The 13,510-nt window shown below is 41.5% G+C and overlaps 1 protein-coding gene across 3 annotated transcripts in view; it reads left to right on the forward strand.

Annotated features, from left to right (window-relative positions):
• Positions 1 to 13,510, forward strand: part of XPO7 (exportin 7) — a 50,087-nt gene that overhangs the window by 13,898 nt on the left and 22,679 nt on the right. For 2 of the 3 annotated variants that reach the window (XM_030034824.2, XM_030034823.1), the window contains exons 2-6: positions 3,608 to 3,754; positions 5,459 to 5,552; positions 6,395 to 6,561; positions 8,666 to 8,731; positions 12,066 to 12,170. In XM_030034824.2, coding sequence (XP_029890684.1) covers positions 3,608 to 3,754; positions 5,459 to 5,552; positions 6,395 to 6,561; positions 8,666 to 8,731; positions 12,066 to 12,170 — 579 coding nt within the window. Of the gene's footprint in view, positions 1 to 3,607; positions 3,755 to 5,458; positions 5,553 to 6,394; positions 6,562 to 8,665; positions 8,759 to 12,065; positions 12,171 to 13,510 lie in introns of all 3 variants that reach the window. The other variant, XM_030034822.1, reaches the window with a different exon arrangement.

The raw sequence follows: 13,510 nt of genomic DNA on the forward strand, positions 1-13,510 counted from the left end.
TGGGTGTTTTTTCGTTACTGCATAAAATACTTAGGGTGTACAAGTATGTGTTAATAGAATATGGTATGTGCAACTGTAGAAAAATCCTGGGATTTCAGTGCTGTCATGTGAGGAGCAGATAAGAGCAATTCAGAAGGCTGGGAGCCGGTGCAGGAGGAGGTGTTTGACATTTGGGGCTGTCTCCTGTGACTCAGCAGTTCTCCTCCGAAAATGCCATCCCAGCCGCTGGGGTGCCCCCCTGGATGCAGAGTCCCCATCGGCTCCCCTGCTACCCTGAGCCCTCATCAATGTCTCCTTGCCTTCCCTAGGTGCAAAGTATGGGTTTCTTCTTTTTACAAAGAGTTTTTGGAGCTGTTCATTCTCAAAGGAGCCATGAACACAAGTTTTGGTTAGTTGTAATTGTCTTCAGTGGTATTTTCCTTCTCGGCTCACCGGACGCATACCTTTCTGTCCTGTAAGGCAGCCCGTGCATGCAGCACTAGTGGGATGCCGGAACATCTCCCTGTTTCAAATACTCTGCTGTCTCATGCTTTAGTCCTTATCTAGAATATACAGAGGACTTGCCCTGTATAATCATTATACTAAATGGTATTTTTTTTATCTTGGTTGAAAGAGTAGGTATCGCCTGGTGTTTGTAGTGAAATAATCCGCACCTACTTGCTACCCGTAATGCCTGAACGTCTCTTGACTGTTGAAGCTGGGTGCTGGAGTAAGGCTAGCCTGATCTCTGCCCAGTCAGCAGAGAGGAGGGGAGCTCCGCTGCCCTCATGGCAATATTAAAATGTGCTGAAAACTTAATGTTACAAACCTGGAATGCAGTGTCAGGGCAGCTTAACTGCTCTGCCTGTCCGTGTGAGTTAGGGCACAAGAGGAGAAAAGAAATCTGTTGGTGGGACAACCCTAAAAATTATTCCTAGAGGTTTTTCATCAGAGAAATTTATTTGGTTGGATTACAGCTTATCATGAATGTTGTTTTCAGATATTTGAGCACATTAAATTAAAAAATAAAATGACTATTCACAAACGTGAAATAATGGATGAAAACTCCGAAGTTGGGACATCAGCTTTCCCTTTGAGGTGTCCTCGTAGGCTTTGGTGCTGTGCCCCAAAATACTCTCCATCCTGCAGCCCCCTCTGTAGCTGTGTATCTGGGGATACTGTGAGGAAGAACTATTGAGTGACCTTCAACTTGAGAATTGTCTGGACAGGGACACTTGGGACAGCTGACACTGCACAGTAAGAGACAAGGTATTAAAAATATGTTTAAAACCTAGTGCGGATGCTTGGCTTAATCTAACGTGAATAGAGTGCACGTTTATTCCCATTGAGTTGCTGGATTCACAGTCCTGGATAATTTGGACGAGCTTTTCCATGTGTGTGATTTTTTTTTTTTTTTTTTTTTTTTCCCCCACAGGAAAACTGTGCTTTAATGACCGCAGTGTCATTAATGGGGCATTTAACGGTGATCTTGTGTGCTGTATCTCTTGGGCGGCAGATGGGATATTGGGTTGGCATGGTTGGCTTTTTGGAGTTGTTTTGTTTGAGCCCTGGAGGTCGTGTGTTTCCTCTGGCTCCGAGGGAGTTAACTGTAATCTGCAAGAAGGCTGGCACGGATCACACACTGTGCACAAACAAGGGTGTTTGTCATGGTGAGTGTCGCACAAAAGGAGCCATGATTATTGCCACCATGTGACTCACAAAAAGTCGCAGGGAATTGGCGTTTCTCAGAGGTGTGAGGAAAGCTGACTGTAGGGAAACTCCATTCCTGAGCTTCTTGAAGAATTAATGCATGGTGATGTAAAACTTGTAAAAAATAGGTACTTTTTTTCCAAAATTGTAAACTACAATTATTTGTAGTGCAATCAGCATTCCGGATCAGCGTTCAGTGCTTTGGTGTGGGACCATGGGCTGCAATGCATCGCTGTCCCACCGGCGTGGTGGAGCCAGGCTGAGCCGCTTCCCAAGGATTCGGTCCATCATATGCACATGGACCGAGTGGTCGTGGTAGCTTTTCAAATTGATAAATGGTCGCAGGGATTTTGGAGGTTTGGGGGAAATGGTCCCTGGGCTGAAATTTGTCCTTGGGCTGAAGATGATACACATAAACAGTCACCTTCCTGTATGTAGACTCTGCCAACTGATTTTAAGTAACTGGAAGTGGATTTGTTATAAGAAACGACAGGTGCTGACCAATGCTTAACTGGAGTCAGTATGGTTTATAATAGTTTATGGTTAATAATGGTTTATATTAATCTTAGATTTTTGAGGATTTTTTGTGCAGAGCTTAAGTCTTTGGATTTTGCTTTCCTCAAAAACAAAACTGTATGTTGAACGGCTGTCTGGCATTTGGCAAAGTTCTGTAATTTCTCTGAAGTAATGAAGCTGTCAGGGCAACATTTTCCATGAAGTTGCTATTTGCGGGGAAAAAAAAAAAAATCAGAGCTCTCGAGGTAAGAGAATTTTTGCAGAGGGTACCCCTCTGTGTTTCTTCTAACAGTATGTTATCTGATGATCATCTCAGCAACAGAGCATCAGAACCTTCTGTGTGCTTTTGGTGTGGAATTGCTGCGCTTGTGTATAAGAAAGCTTTCAGCTGTGTGCTGATGTGGTACATGAATCCGTCGGCTGACCCTGTCGGTAACTCAGCTTTTGCATAACAATCTGTCCTCCAAAAATAAATTAGTTTGATGCTATCCTCTTTTTTACAAATGCACAAAAGCACAAAAGTTATGGTATGCTTGTAATGATTTACCCCTGGAAACTTAGAATGTAGCCCTAAAGCAGTTGAAAATACCTGCTTATTAATCTAGCAGTAAGAACCTGAGGGAGTATTTATATCCATCTGTGAAGCCACTTTTTAACTAGGACACCTAAGATTTCACTGGGGGAAACCATCTGCCTGGATCACAGTTTATGGCAAATATTTTCCAGTTGTTTGAGCACACAGAATCTGCCCGGTAGTTTTATTTCCCTTCAAACGCGTTCACAGAGACACCGCTCAAAGGCATCCATCCTATTCTTCATTTTCTCTGTTCTGCTTTAGGTATTTTTGGCATGTGTAATGTGGAAGATTTAATGTGAGATCCTTCCAGCATCCTGGGATGCTGAAGTCTGTTATGGTGCCCTGCAAAGGGAATATAAACTAAGTTTGTGAGGATTTGATACTGTGTGACATAAAAGCTAGATGTGAGGATGTTTTTTTGCTATTTAAAATGGGTGGGTTAGGATTATCGCCGTTACAGCACAAGGTGTGTGAGGTTTTCCAGACCTCATCAGCCACGTGGTACGGTGCATTCGGGCTGGGTCAGTGCTGACCCTGGGAGTGGGTGCCTGAGTTTGGGTAAAAATTGGTGAAAGTGGGAAGACAGTGTGGTACTTTGTCAGGTGTAAGAGGTAGCTGTGAAATTTCTCTACAGGTCATTTGGTAGGTTAAATGCATTTAGTTGATGGAAGAACAAACTACGAGTTGGAGCGTTTTCCTTCCTTTGCACAAACAGTGAAATTATCTATGTGTGTATGTATATGTATATATAACCTGGGTAAAACTGCTGCATAACTAAACTGTTAAACCTCTTGTTACTAATTGATTTGTTTTCCTGTATTCCAGAGCCTAGCCCAGCTAGAGAACCTGTGCAAGCAGCTGTATGAGACCACAGACACTGCGACACGGCTCCAGGCAGAGAAAGCCTTGGTTGAGTTCACCAACAGTCCAGACTGCCTGAGCAAGTGCCAGCTTCTTCTAGAAAGAGGGAGTGTATGTAAAACAATATAATTGTCCAAAATGTATGTTGGTATTTTGGGCATTGATAAGGGAAATAGCCCCAAGGTCCGGTATGCAGTCTTTATGTTCCATATCCAGTATGATCTCACGTATCTCAATTTGTGGGCAGCCTGTGCCAAAAAAAACATTGGCTCTGATGGCTAATTATGCTGCTGCAGGGGTTACTACAAAGGGTTGTCAATTCTAATGTCTTGTGGGCCTCGCTGCATTCTTCACAGACTACCACCCAGACATGTCAAGCTTTAAGTTGAAAACATTATTATGGCAGTGGTATTTCATAGACTGTGGGAACCACTGCCTTCTCTATTGGCTTTGGGGAGAAAATGGTGTGTGCATAGAGGTTCATGGGGGATAAAACCAGCAGTGTTTCTTCTGGAATGTTTCCTTGGAAAATTGCCCCTGCTATAGTGTTGTCTTAATAATCCAGCAGTTCAAAACAGGGAAAATTAGATCATGTGCTTTAGAATTAGTGTTACAGAAAGGATGTAAAATACGCCAGCAGTAAGTCTTGCCTGACTTTTTTAGCGTTCTTTTTAAGTGGCCATTTGGTTTTTACTTTCTATCAGCACAAATAATGTTTAAAATGGCTTTGCCACATGATCTTGGAAGATTGGACTTGCGGCAGAATGTGCATCCAGCTTTCATATCTATCAGATTGGAGCCTTGTTCACAAAAATAGGAAACATTAGACAGCCTGTTTGTTGTAAAGAGTAACTCCTTCAGGAGGAGGAGGAGGTGGTGGTGAAGGGAGGGGGAGAAGAGTGACACTTAACAGGCTTAGCAAACTTACACAAAGCAAATTATTTAACTTTTTGTTAAATTTGAAGTCCAGTGAATTCAAAACAAAGTGATTTGAAGCTCTTCTGATGGGAACTAGTAACTGGTTTACCTGAGGACAAATAATTTTTTTTTTTTTAAAGGAAAGTTCCTAAAGCCTAGTTTCATTCTCTGTGTGTGATCCATTGCCTCTCTGACCCTTGCCAGAGGGTTTTTTGTTCAGTCCGGGATCTGACTCACTTTGTACCTGACTGTCCTTGGGAATGTTGGAATGAATAGGTTTCCTGCATCTTGGATACTAGGCTTTCTACAGTGCTATATATTACAGAAATTAGCATGCAAAATGCTTGTCATCTCCCTGGCTGTAATTTATGGAATCGGGTGCAGCCAGGGGTTTTAGGTGGTTGAATGCCATCATTTGTGTCCCTGAATTAGATTACAGTTCAGTAGTCTGTGTGCTGTTCTGTAAGAAATAAATTTTAACCTGTATTTAGTAATCAAGCGGAAGTTGTAAGTACTTCTTAATGTATAGTAATGTACTCCTATGGCTCAGAGGACTAGTTGTCTTTTTCAGGCATGGTGTTTAAGGTAACTTCATGCAGTTTGACTATGTTTGCAGTTTTATTCCTGCCTTCAGTGGCAGTTCCGTTGTCTTCCGCTCTTTAAAAGCTTTTCCTTTCTTTCTTAAACACTTTCTTCAAGTATTTGGTTTACTTTAGTGTCTATAAAAACATAGTGTAAATGCTATGTAGAGTATTTAGACTTACCAATTAAATTAATGCTTTAAACTTGAATTTCCAGAGAGCAATTACCTTAAAATCCAGCATTGCTGCTTGATCTTCTGAAGTGTGCGGTAAACTTCTGTTTGTGGTTTGTTGTGTTTTTTTTTTTTCTTTACAGTCGTCCTACTCCCAGTTATTGGCAGCTACATGCCTTACAAAACTCGTGTCACGCACAAACAACCCTTTACCATTGGAACAACGAATAGATATTCGTAAGTACAAGACTTAATTTTTTCTAACCAAACTAACGTGAATGCTTGTTGTATGGACTTTCATCCACAGGTGGGAGGTTTTCTGCAAGCTACTGTGCTTTACAGTTTGGGCATCCTAAGCTACAGGATGCCCAAAAGGCAAAGAAATGTTTCTCTTAGCTGGCATTTTCACCTATATCATTAGCTAACAGGGTTCAAGGCTAAATGTACAGAATTTTTCCAGATGGAAGGGAATGACAACTCGGTGGGCTTGTGAATAAACCAGTTGCATTTTATAAATTTCTTTTGGAGTATAAAATATGCATGGTGCTTGCCTCTTCTGAGGATGTGGTTTCAAAACTGAAAATCCTTTATGGGTCTCTGAAATACTGTTTAGAGTATTTCTTAAGGGAACAATCAGTCTGTCACAGTGCTCTTTCCTGGAGAAGGGCTGATACTTCCTTTCCTCCGAGGAAGGAGTCTGAATGCCATTCAGTCTGCTTTCTTTTCTACAAGTGATGTGGTAGATGATCATCCCCGAGGAAAGGTCTTGAAATATTTTCAGCTTTTCTTGCTATTTACATGTGCTTACAGAGGATTGGACTTAATCTGATAATACAAAAAAAGTTAGGCTTGTGGGGAGGAACTCTCACCTGTCTCTAACCACTTCCCAGATCTGTTCCACAGCTTTAGTATGTTAAAGGCACAAGTAAAAGGTCAACATTTGTATCTAAACCACTACTGTGCTGATTTTTTTTTTTTTTAAACAGCTTTTGGAAAGATGCTTTTTCCTATCAGTGTTACCATCTCAGTTCCATCTGCCAAGTTTTTGTCTACAGATACCCCTCTTCTCTGTGTTTCAGGGAACTATGTGCTCAACTACCTTGCCACTAGGCCAAAGTTGGCAACCTTTGTCACACAAGCACTAATCCAGTTATATGCCAGGATCACAAAGTTGGGCTGGTTTGACTGTCAGAAGGATGAATATGTCTTCAGGAACGTGATCACAGATGTCACAAGGTTTTTACAGGTCAGATTTTTTGTAAGATGAATACACACCTTGTGGGATTTGAAAGTCTGTGCATTTTCAGTTATTGTTTTGCACCTTGGTATCCTCTGCCCAGTCTTTCACCTGTGAATAGTGACTGCCAAGGCTAAGCAGCTGCCAACTGGCAGGACAGGTCAGTTTTTATAATTAAAAGTTTGGTGGGGCAGGGATTTACCTCTGGAAACTGCCACCATTAGTATTCAGTGGTGAGACACATCTTTAGCATTCCAGTTGCACAATTCTTTTTTCAAGCTCTGAAGCTTAAATACGCCATGCCGATTAGTGCAAAATGGTAAACGTGGGCTTATTGTTTATGAGGGAAATATGTGCCATGCTTGACTTGCTTTCATTCACTGCAAGGGTGATATATCCACGGAAGTCAGGTTTGATATTTCGCTAAGTTATCATAGCAAAATGTAGCTTAAAACTAGTGTGTTACACAAACGTTATTGTTAACAATTTTCTTTAGAAGTCCTGACTGTTGTTTCATAAATGTATGTGCTGTCACCACAGTACAGGGTTTCATTTCCAACCCAAAAGACTGTTTAGTAGAAAGGTTGCGTTATTATCAACAGCTGCCTCCAAACTGAAACTTCCTCCCAGAGAGATCAGTAAATCCTGTAACACTATGAATACTGATTTATTTGCTCTGAAATTTGTCACAAAATCAAGAGTTGGAGGAAGACAGTAGAAGAAATCAAAATGACCAGAAGTTCTTCCCGGTGTGGAAGAGGAGATGTAATGTGTACAGGGCTTTTAATTCTGGAGTGGTAGAGTGTGGGCATTCAGAAAACAGGCTAACTACTATTATTTTAGGCATGTACTGGTATCTGCAGTGAAGTAAGATCTAGAAGGTGTTAAGTAATTTAAAGATTATGTTCCCTTCTGGGCTGGTAACTATGTCCCAAATAGTTTGCAGGTGCTCCTAGCTGAAATTATCAGAGCTAGAGTCCTCACTCTCCTGGCTTGTGACATAGGGAATGTGTGCTTTTTAATCAGGAACCTAATTAAATGGTGTGAATATCTACTTGCTGTGTTCAGTTTGAGATGGTCTGTTCCCATTTGCTCAAGTTACCTGTTCTGGCTGTTAAAGTGTACAGGAGGCTGCACTTTTTTAAAGACATGGTTCAGCAAGGTTTTCCAGTGGCTTCTGTCTAGATATTATTGTGTAAATACTGAGACTGTCATCAAGAGATGGCTCCAGTAAAGAAGTGGCCATGGTCCCAAGCCTGTATATGCTTGAATTTCTCTATTGCAGATGAGTTCAGTCTTTGAAGCTGGAGATCAGGGCAATTTGTGCAGAAGGTGCAAAGCAAGGTGGAGCTAGGAAAGGGAAGTTACAGAACAGAAACTGGGGCAAAGGAACAATGCAGGTTGTTTCTCTTAAAGCATTTGATAAATGGATTACCGTTTCTAGTGAAGAGGTATCTGTAACAGACTTAGTTCACAATTGGCCCCTTGTTGGCAGTCTCAAGTGCAGCCAGAGGCTGAACAGGCTGTGAAGAATGGACTCCCTTCACTGGGAGATAGGCTGTCCTTCTTGGCAGGAGGGTTGTGGGGCGGGTGTGTGGAGAAACTTGGTCAGCTGCTACTCATGTTGTTCAAGGTCTGTAGTTTAAAAAGGGGAGGGGGGGAATGTTTATTTCCCAGAGTGTTCATCTGGTGACTTTAATACTCATCCTAGTATTGCAGAAATTTCTGCACGTTTTACCACAGCCTCTGTTAGAATTAAACAAACTGATTAAAAAAGAAAAATTCTAAATAAATCTTTTCAGAGTTAGGGCATAACACAAAGATGTTGATTAAACTATTAAATAAAAGGTGCCTACTTTTATTAGCTCATGTTACTGAACTTTTTAGAACCCTTTGCATTGCTAACAACAAGTACTTTAAAAACACGTTTTAAATTCTCTGCTTGGTATTGCTCATGGGCTTTTTTGCCAATCACAATACTACAAAGATAATACATTTCTAGGCAAGCATGTCAGAAGTCTTCCAAGCAGAAAGGTCTTTGGATGATGGTGAAGCTTAATGAAAGCATCCTGGCACTGCTAACTGTGTTCCTTGTCCCGCTTTCCTTCCTCAGGATAGTGTAGAGCACTGCATCATAGGAGTGACAATCCTGTCCCAACTAACTAATGAAATTAATCAAGTAAGTGCTACAGCCTTCCTCAGTGAAGTAAGTGTCCAATTTTCTCATTCATATTGTTGTGTCCTGCTGTGTGTCTGTGCATTGTTTGGGGGTTTTTGTTTGGGGTTTTTTTTTGGTGGGGAGGGGATGTTGTGTGGTTGGTGTTTTGGTTTTTTGTTTGGTTTTGGTTTGGTTTTTTTATTATTATTTTTACACAGTCGCTTACTGTTGTGGTAAGATGCTGAAACCTCCTGTCCTGAGGAATTGTTTTGTTTCGCTGGCATCTTTCATCTTCTCTCATATTTGGATGTAATCTTTTGAGATGAAAAAGGAAAGAACAGTGCTAAGCAACTAGCCAAGCCTACCTAGTGAGGACAAAGCCCCAAGCGTGAGGACATCCCTAGCACCTTCTGTTGTTGGTCCCTGTGCATTGTTTCAGCTTACAGCATTCTTGTGCCAAGAAGTGAATGGAGCGTGCCCTCCTCCGTACTGACCAGGGAGATGAAACAAAGAGGATTTGTCAAATTGTGCAGATTTTTAAGGCGTCCTTTTCATTCACTATTAAATTTCATAGCGTTCTCAGCAGGTAGTTGTCAAATTCTGCTGGTTTATTGGGGCTGAGTGCTCAGTCCTTTGCGCGGCCCTGGCCCTGGGTGACTGGCAGAGGAAAGACTGGGCATGCCGAGTCTGTGGTGCTCTGGTATGGCACCCAGTCATGCCAGCTGCAGCAAGTCTTTCCAGGTTAGTTAGTTCAGTGGTTTGTAGAGCCCTCTAATGTTATGCCACCTCTCGGTATTTATGTCGAAAGCTGGAACAAGTGGCTTTACATGGTGCTATCGAAGCTGACATCATTTTCCTAATCAGTCAGGCAGACTTTGCTGTAGCACCGTTGATGGCTACCACAGTCCTAAGACGGCGTGAGGGTTGCCATGTGTATAAATGTCTCTAATTTTGCAGAGAGTACCAGTAACTAAGTATCTGATTTTTAATATCTTACTAAGGAAACTAACCTTTCATTTTGCTGGTATACTGAGTAATCCAGGCATTGGAACGGATAGGTCCTTGAGTGGGATTTGAAGGATGATTACAAATTGTTTTCAGAACTGGAAATGGAGGAGAAGATTTTGTCCTGGCCAGGGCAAAGCACCAGTTTCTTCTGCTGGACTTGATGAAGTTCAGCACCTCTGACCTTCCCGAGCCCTGTGCTGTAATCTGAATGGCTTCTGCATCCATTTCAGACCCCAAATTCACTTTCATTCTTCCAGCCTGGCCTGATCAGTAAAGCCTAACCCATAGATCTCCTCCTAACTCTTAAGCCATGTCTTGTTACCATTACGATTTCCTTGCCCACACTTTTGTACAATCCTTGCTCCATCTCCGCAGAGGTCTGATCCTTCACTTCCTCGCATCAAGGGTGAAAGCAAGTCTGTTTAACTCTATAAATTAGTACATCAGCATCTTTGTACAGGGCTACAGCTTCTGCTTGCAGGAGAATGGTCTGCACAGAAACTGTCACCTATCCCAGTTCCAGAATCTCTACAGGTTGATACTAAAATAAGCAATGAAGTTAAGGACTGATCAAAAATCTCTTCCTAGTATCTTGGATATTAAATCTGCCACAGTTTAATACTCATTCCTAAATGTGCTTTGTGCCAGCGATTGCACAGGGCTGGATTCAGTGACTCATCTTGGAAAGCCTAAAACTGCCATTACTTGCAAAATAATAAATCTGCCAACATGCCCACTCATCAGAGTGGGGTCATGTATGCGTACATAGCAAAAAAACACCCAAAAACCCCTTCTGGGGCTTCTCTTCAGGCTTTTTTGATAACTATTTAAACTTTGAACTACATTGCATGAGAGCCACATTTTCTAGAGCTCTGTTTACTAAAACTTCTGTTCCAAAAGCTCACAGTACAAATAAAATAGAGTGCTAGTAACTGTTTTGAAGTATCAGTTTTCATCCTGTAAGTACTGCACAGACTTGCCCAGAGGTACTGTGTGTCCACTGTATTGTAGAAGTTCACTGATTTAAGCCTCATGATCTTGTGGTGAAGAAAAAGGAAATGCTCATTTGCTACAAGCCCAGAAATACATGAGATTTGTAATAACCATGGAGAAAGTAAATAATGCATATTTTCTTAAAGACCCTGAAATCTAATAGCACGAGCTGAGGAATGATAATTCAGTCATTAGAGCACCTGACAAATTTAGGTCCAGTTCTGATCTGCCACCAGCTACTGGGTGATGGAGGGCTTCTCTTTCTCACCTATAATACAAGAGACAAGAGCATTTGCATCCTCCATGGGGTCGTTGTGAAGGTTAGTACGTTAAAAGTGAGGTCTGCAGTGGTTAGAGCTGTACTGGTTCCTGCAATACTGGATGAGATGTGTGCATATTTAAGTTAACAGAGGTATAGTAACAAAATATAAAGAAAATGGAGATTCGTGTTACATGCATCTGCACTGGGCTGCAAGAAGGCTCCATCCCAGATGCACGATGATAACTGACGGCCCATCAGATAACTCATCCTGGGCAAGTGGAGTTTTGCCAGCCTGTGTTCAAATAAATGGCAAAGATGTCAAGTATCGCTTCACTTTTCTCCTCTTCCTAGAAAATAGTCTATGAAGTGACATAAGTTGTGCTGCTGTTCGCCTGTGCTGGCCCATGCTGGAATGCATTGGTTGAATCAGTTGGAGACTTTGTTATCCAGTAGAAAGCAATATGTGTGTATTTGCCTCTTAGATCATGTCAGCTTTTTATTCTGATACAATGAGAGGTCCAGAACTGGAGTTTATAGTAGGTACAGCAAAGTCCAAACTCGCTGTCACTGGTTAACTGTCCTTCTAGTTTTCTTCTCATCTGTGCAGGTTCAGGAGGGGAATTATAATTGCTAGTAGTTGACCATGTGTCTGCCCAGCGGCTTCAGGTAGGATTTAACTCTTAGGAGTTTGGAGCACTTAAGAAAGCGGTGTTCAAGTTTCTAAAATGACTTAACTGCTGTTGAAAATACTGCTGTTGATTCTGCTTTGGAAGATATTTAAATGAACTTGAGAGTAAACCCAACCCTCCTTTCTGGCAGGGGTACAGTGAAACTGCGTTGTAAGTATTGTAGGTGTAAAGTCCTGTCATCCATCAGCCAGCAATACTATTTTATTCATGGAAGTACCACTGTTCTGCAGTAGCAGCACATACACAGTGGCAGTGCATCCCCCTGGTTTAGCCAGCTGGTGTGACATCGCTCTGGGGAGGGAAACCTTCATGTCCCAGTGCTTAACAGGGTTCCTGTGGGTTCTGCTGGTCTTGTTCCACCTCTGCCTATCAGTTCTAAGTGCTGGTTTTTCTCTCTGCTCAGGCGGATACTACTCATCCACTGACCAAGCACAGGAAAATAGCCTCTTCCTTCCGAGATTCATCCTTATTTGATATTTTCACACTGTCATGCAATTTACTGAAACAGGTAAGGAGACCGTCATTTGTCATCTCTCTTGGGGGCTGTATGTTGAGGCAACAGACTTTGGGCTGAAGTTCCGTCTGATGTAACTCTCCGGGAACGAGCGCTCTTGTTCTAAAAGCTATGTTCTGGACTTGTTTTTCAGCAAAGCTTTGACTTAGGTTTGTATTAACAAAACAAAAAATGAACATGACACAAATACAGAAATAAAACTCCTTTCAACAATTTTGATTGAACATACATGCCTGGCTTGGGTTAAACTTTCCTGTCTTAAAGCATCAGGAAAGAGATGATATGTTTGTTTTACATTTTAAATATCTTTGATTTACAGTACTGGCAGAGTGGTTTCCTGTAAAATAAGTCTTTGTCTCTCTTTCCTTTTTTTACCTTCAGTTTAAAACCCACATGGTGAGAGAAAAAATGCTAGTGAAGATAGGTTTAGTAGATTGAGACTAAAGATTGTCCTTGATGTTTTAACTCATGATGAATATTAGACTGTCTTATGTTCCACAGGTTTTTATTTTGTGCTAATTATCACATGTGAGTTAACTTGCTTAAAAATACTTAACCTTGGGACAAGGTAGCAATGGTCTGCTAGTAGGGTTGGGTTTTATCCCCAAAAAAGCAGTTTTTGTTTCAGCTGAAGTAGCACGTGCGTATTTTTTGTAAGCAGGTAGATTATCTGAAGAAAATTCTTGATTCTGCATCATGTTTCTTTTCTAAAAAGCTAATCTGGAGTTCTAATGGTGCCTTCAAAAATAGCCCTGTATGAGAGAGTCTGTCCCAATAAACTGAGTGGCAGTAGCACAGGTTTGATTAGTTGAACTTTTATCCTTCTAGCTGAGTGAAGTGTCAAAGTTGACAAATAGCACAAAGAGTGAAAAGGAAATTTTATTTTAAAGATATTTCAAAATGAGCAGCTCTGGTTCTGTCACTAATAAAGGTGGGTATGTGGGTGTAATTTGATCTTTTATCTCCTCCTGGTTTCTAAAGGAAGCAAGGCTTGTACAATTATCCTAGTGATCCTTTCCCGTGCACCCATCCTCCTGAACCATAACAGCTCTGGTAACTTTTGAATTCATTGGCTTATTTCAGGTGCATTTGATGGTCAATTAGAGGTCTCAGAAATAAAAGGATTCCTCTAGTTTTGTGAAAAGAAGCACCTGGGGAGGTACAGGCAGGACAGGGTCCTTATAACTGCCCAGACTTGGAGAAAATTCAGCAAGTGCTGGTACTCAGCCATGAGGCATAAACTAGACCTTGTTAACCTGGTGTCCCCTGAACTGCACTGTTGTCCTGGACATGTAGCTCTGGCTGAGCTATTGCCCACACGACTGTTGCTGCAT

Source organism: Aquila chrysaetos, chromosome 13 (genome assembly GCF_900496995.4).
Source record: "Aquila chrysaetos chrysaetos chromosome 13, bAquChr1.4, whole genome shotgun sequence".
Taxonomy (NCBI): Eukaryota; Metazoa; Chordata; class Aves; order Accipitriformes; family Accipitridae; genus Aquila; species Aquila chrysaetos.